A 15,416-nucleotide genomic window follows, 5' to 3' on the forward strand; every position below is an offset into this window, starting at 1 on the left:
AGTCTGATATTATCTATGCAAGGCGGTAGATGGAATAACGGAAGCCGAGACTAGAATATCGACTGTGGATGACACCGTTACATCCCTACAAAAGAAAGTGTCGTCCCTAAAGTCTAATACAAGGGGCCTTGTGTCCAGGGTGGAAAATGTGGAGGGCAGCGCCCACAGAAATAATCTCTGATTCGTGGGCTTCCAGGATGGCTGAGAGGGCAGTAATATGGAACAGTTCGTCATGAAATGGTTGACGGAATGGCTTACACTAAACTCCATGTCTCAATGCTTTATTATAGAACGCGCACACTGGGTCCTACCACAAAAAACCCCACCGCAACCAATAATCGCAGAGATCCTAAATTTCCATGACCGGGATACTATCCTGTGACTGGCAATATTGACGGACCAGATCCGGTATGCCTCACACTACATCCTAATCTTTCCGGACTATATTAAAATGGTACAGAAACGTCAGCAGTCATTCACAGTGGCCATGGCCCGCTTGAGAGACTTGAAAATCCCATATGCTTTGGTGTTCCCAGCCCGTTTGCGAGTCTCGTATCAGTCATGCTCGCTCTTCTTTGAATCACAGAAGGAGGTGTTTGCCTGGAACGATGAAACAGAGAAAACTAAGCCACATACCCCACCGCGACATGACTCAGAGTCATCCTCTGGAGAAGCAACACATCACCTTAATGAAACCAAAGGGAAATTCAACCGCAGATCGAGGCAACGTAAACCAAGGGGAAAATCCCAAAGTGTGTCTGCACTAATTTCTAAAGGCATACCGGCAAACTACACAGTCCACAGCAGGATGTGCCCCCAGTGAGGTACTCATGAGGAGGCTAGTAAGAGAACTGGTACCCGTCTACTCGGAGTGGGCACCAGCTACCCTCGACATAGAGGTGGCCCATGGGAAAAGAAAAACCACTAATGGTCGAGCAAGCAGGCTAAGAAAAGCCCAGGAGCCGAACTTCAGAATAGATGATATAGTGGTGGTCAAAGACCGCCATCAAGGGTGGAAGTACCGGACTCCATTTGAAACTGAGAAGTCGGAAGTAGTTGGAATCAAAGGAACTATGATCACGGCGAAAAGAGGGAATGTCGTAGTGTCAAGAAACAGTTCCTGGTTAAAGAAGGCGGGGATCCAGGAAGGAGTGAGCGACCCGATGAGTGAAGAATTAAGAGCTGAATGCTCCAGAAGAACAGACACTGATCGAGACAGTCATGAAGACGAGGAATATGAACTGGGTGATCTCGAGCTGCCAGAACTGGGTCAGTCTACACAAAATACTCTAGATGGGGCAGGTCATGCTGAGGTAATGATGGAGCAGACACGAGGGCGTCCCTAACAGTTGAGACCTAATCCTCGACCAAACCAATGGTTAAAAGACTTTGTATGTTAAGAGAAGAAGGAAGCTGCCCTGGTTGCAAGAGTGCACGGCTGGTGCAGAACTGTCAAGAATAAGGACTTTAGGGGTAACCCTGTGGAGGGCAGCACTCACAGAAATAATCTCTGATTCATGGGCTTCCAGGATGGCTGAGAGGGCAGTAATATGGAACAGTTCATCATGAAATTGTTGACGGAATAGCTTACACCAAACTCCATGTCTCACACTACATCTTAATCTTTCCGGACTATATTAAAATGGTACAGAAACGTCAGCAGTCATTCACAGTGACCATGGCCCGCTTGAGAGACTTGAAAATCCCATAAGCTTTGGTGTTCCCAGCCCGTTTGCGAGTCTCGTATCAGTAATGCTCATTCTTCTTTGAATCACCGAAGGAGGTGTTTGCCTGGAACGATGAAACAGGGAAAACTAAGCCACATACCCCACAGACAAGTCTGTCTTAAGTTTGTCTTAAGTCTGTCTTAAGTTTGTCTTAAGACAAACTTAAGACAAAATCCTAACTTCTATGAATACCATAAGTAGTAAGTTTAGGATTTTGTCTTAAGTTAGTACTGTGAATCGGGCCCTCAGATTTCTAAACACCCAAAAACTTTCTACACACTAAGCATTGGCACAATATAATAAACCAGGATACCACACAATTTCTTATTTACATGGTTTTCATACTTCAGCTTTTTTACCTCCTTTTGTACACCTTTCCAGATATACAGTGGTATACAGCACAATCGAAGTGGTTCATGCTTTACCAAATTCTAAAATACATAAAAAGACATACTTATATATGGAAATAATATATAAATCATGTGACAACGCAATTTTAATTATCTAATATAAATACTCATTTGAAAATCCGGCATCAAGATATAATGCCATCTCCTGATAAAAGTGATTGATAAAAAAGGAAAATGACAACAAAATTGCACACCAAAATTAGGCGAAGAGAGAGAAGAAAAAGAGTCCTTTAAGGAGACAGAAAAACAACATTTGAGATCACAGTCAAATATGTGAAATGTAATGCAATTGTAAACATGTGAAATGTAATGCAAGCAACATGTACAATCTACTTCCGTACTATAACATTTGTAAATTCTGACTTGATGTACACAATATTACAACCGCTGTCCTCTATAAATGTACAATAAGAACAACAAAGTTCCTCTTCAGACAAGCCAAAGAGGTTGTGACTTTTCACATTTAACTTGCTCAGTCACTCAAAAGTGTCTCCACATAATAATTACACAGGAGAGAAATAAATACTCTTCAGTACGCACTATAAGAGAAGCAAAAAAAGGAAACGACCACTGTATTTTAGAAGAGAATTTCGTTTTTATATAATCTCATATTATAAAAGTGGCAAATTCATCACCATTTATAACAGTATATCAATAGAAGGTCTCTCTAGAGAAAGAGTGCAAAGAAAAGGTGCTCGTGTGTGAAGTGAATAAGAAAGAAAGTGTTCAAATGAAGGCAATTTGGAAAATGCAGTTTCACAATTTATACTGGCTGATATGATGTTGGGAAAAAAACACCATTTGGGTGGACCTGTCTATAAGACAAAGTTAGTTCTTCATTCTTTTGTATCCATTTTTCATGATGATGGCAACATGATCGAAAATGCATCATGAAATATTGGTGGAGGGGTGGTACACCGTAGTACAGGCCCTGGAGTGGGGGGTGTCGATGTTTCGACCCGGCTTTGAGCGTAGATGGTTAGTTACCTAAAAACTCTGCTTTGGGGTCTTCAACGGGACAGAGGAGTACAGAAGAGACAACCAGATTCAGGCAGGCCAGGTCACATCTCCCGAGGCAGTGTAGGCTGTAATATTCATCATGATTAGAGAACTTCATATGGGGAAGAGAGAGTATAAGACACTCAATATGACAACCTTCAGAGTAGAGATGTAGGTCCCGATTCACAGAATGAACTTAAGACTCAATCCTAAACTTACCAATATTTTGGTATTCACAGAATGCACTTACTACTTTTGGCATTCACAGAATGCACTTACTACTTTTGGCATTCACCGAAGTTAGGATTTTGTCTTAAGTTTGTCTTAAGACAAACTTAAGACAGACTTAAGACAGACTTAAGATAAAATCCTAACTTAAGTCTGTCTTAAGTCTGTCTTAAGTTTGTCTTAAGACAAAATTCTAACTTCTGTGAATACTAAAAGTAGTAAGTTCATTCTGTGAATACCAAAAGTAGTAGGTGCATTCTGTGAATGCCAAAAGTAGTAAGTGCATTCTGTGAATACCTAAATAGTAGTAAGTTTAGGATTGAGTCTTAAGTTCATTCTGTGAATCGGGCCCGTAGATTTCGCAGTGGGAACAAAAGCGAAAGTGAATCTTAAAAAAGCGACTTGGTTGCAAGAAACGCTTGTCTTCTCCCATCTATCAAAACAACAATGGTCCTAGACCTATTGATTATACAAATTGAGTCAAATCAATACTATCCATAGTTCTTTGAGTAGAACAACCACAATCAGTCTGCTCTATTGTACTTTTTTTACCACAAAATAAACCTAAACCACCAAATAATGATTACTTATGATTTATTAGCTTCTTCGTCATCTTTCTTGTTTTTTTGTTTTAACAATTCATTTTATATAACAAACATATCATTTCAAATTGGTAAAAACAGAGGTTGCCCAAGAGAGGAAGTGTGCAAAAAGAGAGGGGTGATCAAAAGAAGTGAGACCAAGTGAACGGAAAAGAAAACAAATTGGTGAATAGAAAAATAATAATAATTCACATAATTTTCAAAAAACAATATCAAGCTATATGCTTAGCTGTATTGTGACCCTGGCCAACGTATTTACAATTGTTAATCAAAGCACTTCTTTTATATAGACATGTATCTGAAGGGTGACTTGCACTAAAAAGGTCTTTAGTTGGTCCAAGGGTAATTGGGAAATACTGTCGACGTTTCGACTCGTCTTATGCCCCGCAGGTAATTTAAGCCTTGGGATTGCGAGTCTTCATCAGGACTGGAGAACAAAAACGTAGGCAACCAAGGGATAATGATAGCCCTAAGAGAAATAAAATTGGCGGTTATTAACTACGGTGGATAGGTTTTTCATTTGTTCAGGGCATTTGCCCATGGGAGGTATTATATTCTTACCCTTCGCTAGAACAAGAGCGAGGAAGTGTTCCTGAATTCCACCTTTCCTTATAATATTCTGTAAAAGAAATAGTGAAGCCCAGAATTAGTCTAGGTCTACACTCTACTCTGTCCACATACATATATTAGAGTAGATGAAATTGTTTATTTATTTACCCTTGTTTTTTAGATTCCATCCTCACCACATCTTTGTAGGGGAGCAATCCTTCATACAGGCACCATGGTAAATATTTACCTGCAATTAATTATGCCAATGTCACTGTGTGATTACCAACATTTTTTAACATTTTTTGAACCAATAAATATTAGGCGACAGTTGGACAGTGGAATTAAGATTTACCTTAAAGATTTTATCTTCTAGGTTCTGGGTAGCTCCAGTTGATCAATCCGGTAGCTACAAACGGGGACACAGTGAAATACCACTTAGCTTGTATTATTTATAACAGCAGGAGAGTCACATATTTTTAACTTTAAAAACGATGTAGGCATTTACCTTATATGCGCGTAATCCAGGGCATATATTAGGGGTGCCTGTTTCATGAATCAGATTTCTGTGGGGAGGAGAGAGAGGCACAAAAAGTTTATCGTCTCTCTCACGTGCGTCCTCAACTAAAGCACACTCAGTATGGAGAAGCGTGACCGGTCTGAAACCGTCTTACCTATCTGCCGATTTCCGGAGTCCTTTGATGCAGCCAAGCCTCACACTGCTAGAGGACGCCGCCGTTACCATTCACGCGCATGCGCGTGTAGTTATACCTATCGGCCTATTTGAAAAAGCTAGACGTAGAAAGCGGACTACTTTCTCCTGTGGCGAGGAGCACCGTATTATGCCCTGCCTTCTGTATTCAGACGTCGGATCTGAACAAAAATTAATTAAACATACCTTGTGCACGTCAGTATTAAATTTAGCGTGTTTTTTGGTTGATCTTAATAATTTTGCATTCAACACTTTTTCGAGCCTGTTGGATAATTTTTCTCCAAATATAATGAAATGGTCCGTGATATCATAGGGTGTAGTATTACGGTTCCCTTGCCAATAATTGTTGACCTCACTGCCGCCTCTCACTGGAATGGATATAGAGAGCGGACTAATTTGGGACATGCAGCAAAGTGCACTGTTTTTTAAGGACTTTTCGGTGGTATTCAGCACAAGGTGTATAACGAACTGAGTATACACATTTTTTCAAATTGATAAAAGAATATTTACAATACGCTTCTAGGCCTATTCAGATAAGTTGTACAGCTCAAATTACATGTCCAGGATAATATTGCCAAGGATGTCAACATCATCGTGGCACCAGGGGAGGTCAAGTCATATCACAGACGTGTCTCCGTATACATAGATCCTAGAATTAGACCTTCCACACATTTTAGCTCGATAGCCTCGTAGATTGACAATCAGTATATGGATATATGCACATACCAAAACTCAAATACAATTAACTGAATAACATCATGAATTAGCGGTTGGTATGGTTGGAATTACACATAAGTATCGCAAAAGATAATAATTTTGCAGTGGACCACATGTGTACAAATGGACATATATATATATACAGTCATGCATATTTGTCAGAAAAGAGCGCATACAGAGTTGTACATTCTGGTTGTCACACAGGAAAATATCAAGATTTGGACACACTTTTTCAACAACCCGGGTGCAGTGGTACTCATATACCCAGCAAAGCTACTTGTTTGTTCATCTCCTCAAGTTCGTTGAGTCCCTTGTTGACAGTGTTAAGAGAGTATATCCACTTACATTCCCTTCTATTCAGTATGTTGTGTAAGTTCCCACCTCGTGGGTTTTGTGTTATTTTCTCTATGACTCACCACCTCAAGCTATTTTCTGGATGTTCAAACTTGCTAAAGTGGTCGACCAGAGGAGCACCTTGGGTTTTACATCGTATCCGGCTCATGTGTTGCAAGATCCGGCATTTTATTTTTTGTGTTGTCTGACCAACGTAAAGAAACCCACACGGGCACATGATTGCATAAATGAGCCATGAGGTGTTGCAGTTGGTGTGTTGTGACAATCTGTATGTGCGTTCATTGTAGGTGAAACTCTTACCCTCTATTGTGAGTGGACACGCTTTACACGAGCCACACTTCCTGTGGCCAATGACTGTTTGTCCACTCCATAGTGTAGATTGGTTCAAGGGTTGTTTGTTAGGCAACATAGATTTTACTAAGTGATCGCGAATATTCATCCCTTTACGGAATGCATGTAATGGTGGTGGAATTCCCCCTAGTTCATCGCTTATCAGATGCCAATGACGATTTACACATTTTTTAATAGCATTGCTTTTTGTGTTAAATGTCGTCACGCAGACTAAGCGTTCCTCCTTAGGTTTAGATTTGGTACAGAGCAGATGTTCCCGATGGTTATGCCATGCCCTTTTTCTGGCTTTTTTGAGCAGTCTAGTGGGGTACCCACGTTCACTCAACCTTGACATCAGGGTGGATGATTCCTCAAAGTAGTCATCCTTCTTGGAACAGTTTCTACGTAACCTTAGGAATTGGCCGAAGGGCAAGTTGTCCCTAAGGTTACGTGGATGATGGCTAGTGTATCTGAGCAGGGTATTTCTTTCACTACTTTTTCTGTATAAGGTGGTATATAGTCTTCCCTCCTCAGTTTTGATTTTTAAATCCAAGAAATTAATAGTCTGCGCATTCGATTCTAAAGTGAACTGTATATCGCTCGAGCAAGTGTTGACCCAGCTGTGGAACTCTGTAAGGACTGACTGTTTTCCATGCCAAATCAAGAGGACATCATCAATGTACCTTACCCACAATAAAATATTAGAGAGATTGGAAAAGAAGCTGATAAGAACCAGGCTTCATGGTCATACTCTGGCCAAATATCTCCGCTCTAACGTAATACCAATCGGCCTCCAGGTAAGGGATACGATAAAAAGATCACTTATCCGTATCTTCAAGAGGGATATTTTGAAAAAGACCAACGAGGTGGTTGGTCCAGTAGAGGGAGGGGGGGATACAAGAGATACACCACTTTCTCTGGATCCTCGGCTGGTAGTGGCTCGGACAGTGAGTCAAATTGCCCTGGACCCAGTACCAGCTCTACATCTAACCACCCCCCTCAGACATATTCTGATCAACAGCCTTTTTTAGAAGAGGATCAATGGTGGGGTTCATCTGCGAGAGGCCGTCCCTGGTGGAGACCCAGGGGGTCGCGAACTCGCCCTTGGAACAGGGGTACAGGCCGTGGGAGGAAACAGACCCATTTCCAACAGAACTCCCATGGGGAAATAACCACAAGACACAAACAATACAAATGGTGAGGAATGCACCAGACAATCCGATAATTAATATATCGGACTATCAATTGTCCCCCATAGAACAACAGGTTTTGTCAAAAGGACTTTCCTTTGTCCCTACCACCTTACCTAATGATTTTAACGTTAGGATTGAACTACAGCAGTTTTTTCGAAAGATACGTCTTAAACATTACTTCCATAAGACACCATACAACCCTGTGTTCTCGGGAAGTGGTTTGCGTCCACCGTCCAAGTTCAATCCACCGACACATTCAATTGACAATAAAATATTGGCTTACGAACAGGTGGTATTGAGGGATGTTTAGAAAACCCTGGCGGTCCGACAATATGTTCCATACAACATAAGTCGTGATGAAAAGACTGCACTACAATCCTTAAAGAACAATAACCATATCGTGATAAAGCCCGCCGATAAAGGCGGCGCTATTGTTGTCCAAAACCTGGAGGGATACAAATCTGAAATCTTCTCCCAATTGAAGAAACCAGGCAACTATGCACTTTTGAAAAATGACCCTACAAAATCTATCAGTGAGTCTATCCATAAACTTACAAGTGCTGCCCTAGACCAGGGAATTATCAACAAACATGAGTATGATTTTCTCAATAACAAATGGTTATTGCCCCCAATCTTGCCATCATTTATATGAGCGAATACGAGAGCAAATACATCTTAAATCAATGTAATCCTTACCGCAATAATATTTTATTGTGGGTAAGGTACATTGATGATGTCCTCTTGATTTGGCATGGAAAACAGTCAGTCCTTATAGAGTTCCACAGCTGGGTCAACACTTGCTCGAGCGATATACAGTTCACTTTAGAATCGAATGCGCAGACTATTAATTTCTTGGATTTAAAAATCAAAACTGAGGAGGGAAGACTATATACCACCTTATACAGAAAAAGTAGTGAAAGAAATACCCTGCTCAGATACACTAGCCATCATCCACGTAACCTTAGGGACAACTTGCCCTTCGGCCAATTCCTAAGGTTACGTAGAAACTGTTCCAAGAAGGATGACTACTTTGAGGAATCATCCACCCTGATGTCAAGGTTGAGTGAACGTGGGTACCCCACTAGACTGCTCAAAAAAGCCAGAAAAAGGGCATGGCATAACCATCGGGAACATCTGCTCTGTACCAAATCTAAACCTAAGGAGGAACGCTTAGTCTGCGTGACGACATTTAACACAAAAAGCAATGCTATTAAAAAATGTGTAAATCGTCATTGGCATCTGATAAGCGATGAACTAGGGGGAATTCCACCACCATTACATGCATTCCGTAAAGGGATGAATATTCGCGATCACTTAGTAAAATCTATGTTGCCTAACAAACAACCCTTGAACCAATCTACACTATGGAGTGGACAAACAGTCATTGGCCACAGGAAGTGTGGCTCGTGTAAAGCGTGTCCACTCACAATAGAGGGTAAGAGTTTCACCTACAATGAACGCACATACAGATTGTCACAACACACCAACTGCAACACCCATTGGCTCATTTATGCAATCATGTGCCCGTGTGGGTTTCTTTACGTTGGTCAGACAACACAAAAAATAAAATGCCGGATCTTGCAACACATGAGCCGGATACGATGTAAAACCCAAGGTGCTCCTCTGGTCGACCACTTTAGCAAGTTTGAACATCCAGAAAATAGCTTGAGGTGGTGGGTCTTAGAGAAAATAACACAAAACCCACGAGGTGGGAACTTACACAACATACTGAATAGAAGGGAATGTAAGTGGATATACTCTCTTAACACTGTCAACAAGGGACTCAACGAACTTGAGGAGATGAACAAACAAGTAGCTTTGCTGGGTATATGAGTACCACTGCACCCGGGTTGTTGAAAAAGTGTGTCCAAATCTTGATATTTTCCTGTGTGACAACCAGAATGTACAACTCTGTATGCGCTCTTTTCTGACAAATATGCATGACTGTATATATATATATGTCCATTTGTACACATGTGGTCCACTGCAAAATTATTATCTTTTGCGATACTTATGTGTAATTCCAACCATACCAACCGCTAATTCATGATGTTATTCAGTTAATTGTATTTGAGTTTTGGTATGTGCATATATCCATATACTGATTGTCAATCTACGAGGCTATCGAGCTAAAATGTGTGGAAGGTCTAATTCTAGGATCTATGTATACGGAGACACGTCTGTGATATGACTTGACCTCCCCTGGTGCCACGATGATGTTGACATCCTTGGCAATATTATCCTGGACATGTAATTTGAGCTGTACAACTTATCTGAATAGGCCTAGAAGCGTATTGTAAATATTCTTTTATCAATTTGAAAAAATGTGTATACTCAGTTCGTTATACACCTTGTGCTGAATACCACCGAAAAGTCCTTAAAAAACAGTGCACTTTGCTGCATGTCCCAAATTAGTCCGCTCTCTATATCCATTCCAGTGAGAGGCGGCAGTGAGGTCAACAATTATTGGCAAGGGAACCGTAATACTACACCCTATGATATCACGGACCATTTCATTATATTTGGAGAAAAATTATCCAACAGGCTCGAAAAAGTGTTGAATGCAAAATTATTAAGATCAACCAAAAAACACGCTAAATTTAATACTGACGTGCACAAGGTATGTTTAATTAATTTTTGTTCAGATCCGACGTCTGAATACAGAAGGCAGGGCACAATACGGTGCTCCTCGCCACAGGAGAAAGTAGTCCGCTTTCTACGTCTAGCTTTTTCAAATAGGCCGATAGGTATAACTACACGCGCATGCGCGTGAATGGTAACGGCGGCGTCCTCTAGCAGTGTGAGGCTTGGCTGCATCAAAGGACTCCGGAAATCGGCAGATAGGTAAGACGGTTTCAGACCGGTCACGCTTCTCCATACTGAGTGTGCTTTAGTTGAGGACGCACGTGAGAGAGACGATAAACTTTTTGTGCCTCTCTCTCCTCCCCACAGAAATCTGATTCATGAAACAGGCACCCCTAATATATGCCCTGGATAACGCGCATATAAGGTAAATGCCTACATCGTTTTTAAAGTTAAAAATATGTGACTCTCCTGCTGTTATAAATAATACAAGCTAAGTGGTATTTCACTGTGTCCCCGTTTGTAGCTACCGGATTGATCAACTGGAGCTACCCAGAACCTAGAAGATAAAATCTTTAAGGTAAATCTTAATTCCACTGTCCAACTGTCGCCTAATATTTATTGGTTCAAAAAATGTTAAAAAATGTTGGTAATCACACAGTGACATTGGCATAATTAATTGCAGGTAAATATTTACCATGGTGCCTGTATGAAGGATTGCTCCCCTACAAAGATGTGGTGAGGATGGAATCTAAAAAACAAGGGTAAATAAATAAACAATTTCATCTACTCTAATATATGTATGTGGACAGAGTAGAGTGTAGACCTAGACTAATTCTGGGCTTCACTATTTCTTTTACAGAATATTATAAGGAAAGGTGGAATTCAGGAACACTTCCTCGCTCTTGTTCTAGCGAAGGGTAAGAATATAATACCTCCCATGGGCAAATGCCCTGAACAAATGAAAAACCTATCCACCGTAGTTAATAACCGCCAATTTTATTTCTCTTAGGGCTATCATTATCCCTTGGTTGCCTACGTTTTTGTTCTCCAGTCCTGATGAAGACTCGCAATCCCAAGGCTTAAATTACCTGCGGGGCATAAGACGAGTCGAAACGTCGACAGTATTTCCCAATTACCCTTGGACCAACTAAAGACCTTTTTAGTGCAAGTCACCCTTCAGATACATGTCTATATAAAAGAAGTGCTTTGATTAACAATTGTAAATACGTTGGCCAGGGTCACAATACAGCTAAGCATATAGCTTGATATTGTTTTTTGAAAATTATGTGAATTATTATTATTTTTCTATTCACCAATTTGTTTTCTTTTCCGTTCACTTGGTCTCACTTCTTTTGATCACCCCTCTCTTTTTGCACACTTCCTCTCTTGGGCAACCTCTGTTTTTACCAATTTGAAATGATATGTTTGTTATATAAAATGAATTGTTAAAACAAAAAAACAAGAAAGATGACGAAGAAGCTAATAAATCATAAGTAATCTTTATTTGGTGGTTTAGGTTTATTTTGTGGTAAAAAAAGTACAATAGAGCAGACTGATTGTGGTTGTTCTACTCAAAGAACTATGGATAGTATTGATTTGACTCAATTTGTATAATCAATAGGTCTAGGACCATTGTTGTTTTGATAGTATTGAACGCCCAGGTCCATACCTTATGGGTTACCCCATTTTCTTAATGGTTGTCTTCTCCCATCTGCGGCTGCATGGAACTAACTTTGAACCAATGAAAGGTGGACCTTGCCTTACTTGTCACAGAGTGGGATGGGGGTCAGTGAGACTTGCTTACCCTATCCCACTACACTCTGTGACGAGGCGTGAGTGATGGACAGTCGGTCCTGGGCACTTCAGGGCTTAAGATTAAAGCACCCAGGTTCGTAACTATTGGTGATATGCTTCCTTGTCATGAAGAGGAGGAAGACTACACAGCACTTTGCCAGGATGAGGAGGTTACGGTCTCAGGGCTATCAATTCTTCAGCCTGGTAGAGTTTGGCTCAGACTGCCAGGCACCTTTGCTTTTAGCTCATGTACAGGGCCTGGCTGCTTGACCCAAACATGAAGATTTTGCTCAGCCGAACATGGCTTTTGCACAGCCTGGCAGACACTCTTGATGCTTTGAAAAATGATGATGGGCAGGGCCACTCCGCCATTAACAACTTACTTGCAAATAATGTTTCTTTCTTGCTCTCCAGCCGCAGGGATTTGATCTCACTGATGTATAGAACATGTTACAAAATCAACCAATGACAAGTTAAATACATTTCAACTTTATATTTACATAACAAGCTGTCACACAAAATATGGCCTGGAGTGGGTAGAGTGCAAAAGTGTCTATTGACCTGGAATGACACATGTAAGCACCCTTACCCCACCAAGGATACTGAACAGTAACAACTGATGTCCCAAGATCAGGAGAAAAGACCTCGCAGAGCTTTTAGATTTATTGGAATTTGCATTATATTGTCTCAAGTTTGTAGATATGTATTTTGTTAGCAGTGAATTCTCAGATGTATTTGGGTGTAGTAGTTTTTGGTTGACTCTTAGGTTAAGGTGTAGTTGAGATCTCAAACTGAAAAGATACAAGGTGACGGACCAATTGGATAGCACCTCACTATGACACTGCTAAAATATTTTTGGAAATTGTGCACTCTGGTCCAGCACCTGTCACCTTTTGGTGCCACTGAGTACAGATTATTATACAATTCAAACAAAAGGAGGTGCACCGAAGAAAGCAAATCTAGTCCATAATAATCTCTTCAAATCGTTTCTTTATTCCAAAGTTTATAATCAAGCATAAAAATAGCCAAAGCATTTCGTTCCCAAATGGAGAGCATTGCCTGGTCCTCACAGCTGTAGAGTCAAGGTCCTCGTCAACTCCCATGCAACTCCCGACAATGGTGGGCATTCATCTTCCAGATCTCCAGGTCACTCCTGAGTGACATAGATTCTGTCCCCTCTGCTTGCAGGTACCTCTCAACTAGAATCCACCATTGGATTCCACTGGACACTTTCTCCTTCTTCAGCAGCTGCACTTTTCTCAAGTCCTCATTTGGGTTTGACAGGGGTTTCCGACACCACTTCACACCTATGCACCCGGCTTCCCTGGTGTAGGTAACATGTGTACTAGGGTATCTATGGGCGGGGTGGCTCTCCAACCTTGTGTCTTCCATGGGGTTTCCTCAAGGTCCATTGGGAAGGGTCCTCTTTCTTTAAAACTGCACCCCGACTTACACGTTGATTTGTACACGCTCTCCTAGTCACTCAACTTGGGTGGTTCCTTGGGTTCCCAGCACTTCTACGTCCTCTCGACATTGTCTCGACCCGAGTTGTGGTTCTTGTACCACTTTCTCAGTATATGGTTTGGTCCTCCCTTGGAGCCCACTGTGTATTTCATACTATTTACTTGATTTCTATGCAAAGTATTGTGTGCATCCTGCATATCTCTGGGTAAGAGATATTTGTATGTGTTAGAGAGTATTATATAATAAGAGTATTATATAATAAATACATATTTCTATAAATACCTTGTGTGGTTCTTTTTCACTTAATCTATACATATAAGATTGTGTTCTGGCACAACAAGCTGCTTTACACTCCTGCTAGACTAAGCCTGAAGGCTGTTCTCCACAGCTACCGCTTAGAGGGCTCTCTATGGTTGTCTAACACCTCCTAAATCACCATTAGGGTTGTCTGGACCGGTGCAGGGTGTCCACTTACATAAGTGTACATCATATACCAAGCCAGCTTCTCACAGTGGGAATACGCTCTTCCACGATGGGTACCATACTACCTGAATCATTACCAAGATACAGCTAATTGAGCTGCTGTAGCAGCTTAACTCCAGTTATGGCCATGTGGGAATTTCTCAAGAATTTTGCGAAATATCTAGAACAGTTAATGTCAATTTACTATGATTTTAGCCTTTTGCAAAGTAGATGGGGCCAACTTGGGATATGGATGCAGGAGCTTTAGGAGGAGATCATGATAATGTGATAGCATTCTAAGGCTATTTGAAAGAAATACTAGTCAATGTTTCTTTTACTGAAGTAAAATCTACTTAAACTGCTAACTCTAAAGAAGCTTCTCTGACTACTACTTTTGACCACAATAGCCACTCAGACCCAGTATGAAGTTCCCAAAATGACCTGCACAGGTCAAATAGCTAACACTTGCAGTAAAACCCACCTAAATAGAGGGAGAGAAGAACAGGCCGGTCAAGCAGTGGATCTTTGTGGGAAGAGTTAGGGAGCAGCTCTTAGGTGCCATGACCAATATTCCACAATTAGTGAGTATAACATAGAGGTCATGGGGACACATGGGCCACTGCTATTGTACTAACACGTTCTGTTGTCTTCTCTCTCTGCAGAGTTTAACCAAGCCTTTCCGGTCATGTGCGGCACCTTGATGCTGGCCTACTTCCTGCACAACTTCATCATCAATTTAATGAGGAATAATGATGCCACAAAAAACGTAAGTGCAAGAGACGCCATGTCTATTAGTACAGCATGTAGAAAAGAGCATGGGATACCTCATCAAAACATGTACAAGCATGGGAATGACCTACCACATAATTGTACATCATACACCAGGGCACACCTAACCATATAATAAAAAGAGCAGGAACTAACAAATAATTAAATATTTGCACCACTATGACACTGATTCCCTCATAATTACACATGTCCACCACAGGTTTAAAAAAAGGCTACCGCCATATAAATACATGTTCATAAGAATGAGACAGTTGTGTCCAACATCAAAGGGGTGTAACAAAGACACACACAAGGGATGTATTGATATGTCTAAGTATTAGTGCTGATGTAATAGTATTACACCTATCCGGTAGAGACTTCTAGCTGCAGATTTCTTACCTTTGTATTTCCCAGCCGTCAGACTGGATCTAGAAACTATTGTGTAAGCAGTACCCCTGCACACCGTTAGGCGGCTCCGTTTGGTTCCGTATGGCATCATCAGCATCATTAACGCCGGATGCGAT

At 41.0% G+C, this 15,416-nt stretch overlaps 1 protein-coding gene across 1 annotated transcript in view; it reads left to right on the forward strand.

Annotated features, from left to right (window-relative positions):
* The window catches only part of LOC147746872 (neutral amino acid transporter 9-like), a 316,543-nt gene that overhangs the window by 108,262 nt on the left and 192,865 nt on the right, over positions 1–15,416 (forward strand). The window contains exon 7 of the mRNA XM_086925062.1: positions 14,787–14,890. Coding sequence (XP_086781188.1) covers positions 14,787–14,890 — 104 coding nt within the window. The remainder of the gene's footprint in view (positions 1–14,786; positions 14,891–15,416) is intronic.

Source organism: Lissotriton vulgaris, chromosome 1_1 (assembly GCF_964263255.1).
Source record: "Lissotriton vulgaris chromosome 1_1, aLisVul1.2, whole genome shotgun sequence".
Taxonomy (NCBI): domain Eukaryota; kingdom Metazoa; phylum Chordata; class Amphibia; order Caudata; family Salamandridae; genus Lissotriton; species Lissotriton vulgaris.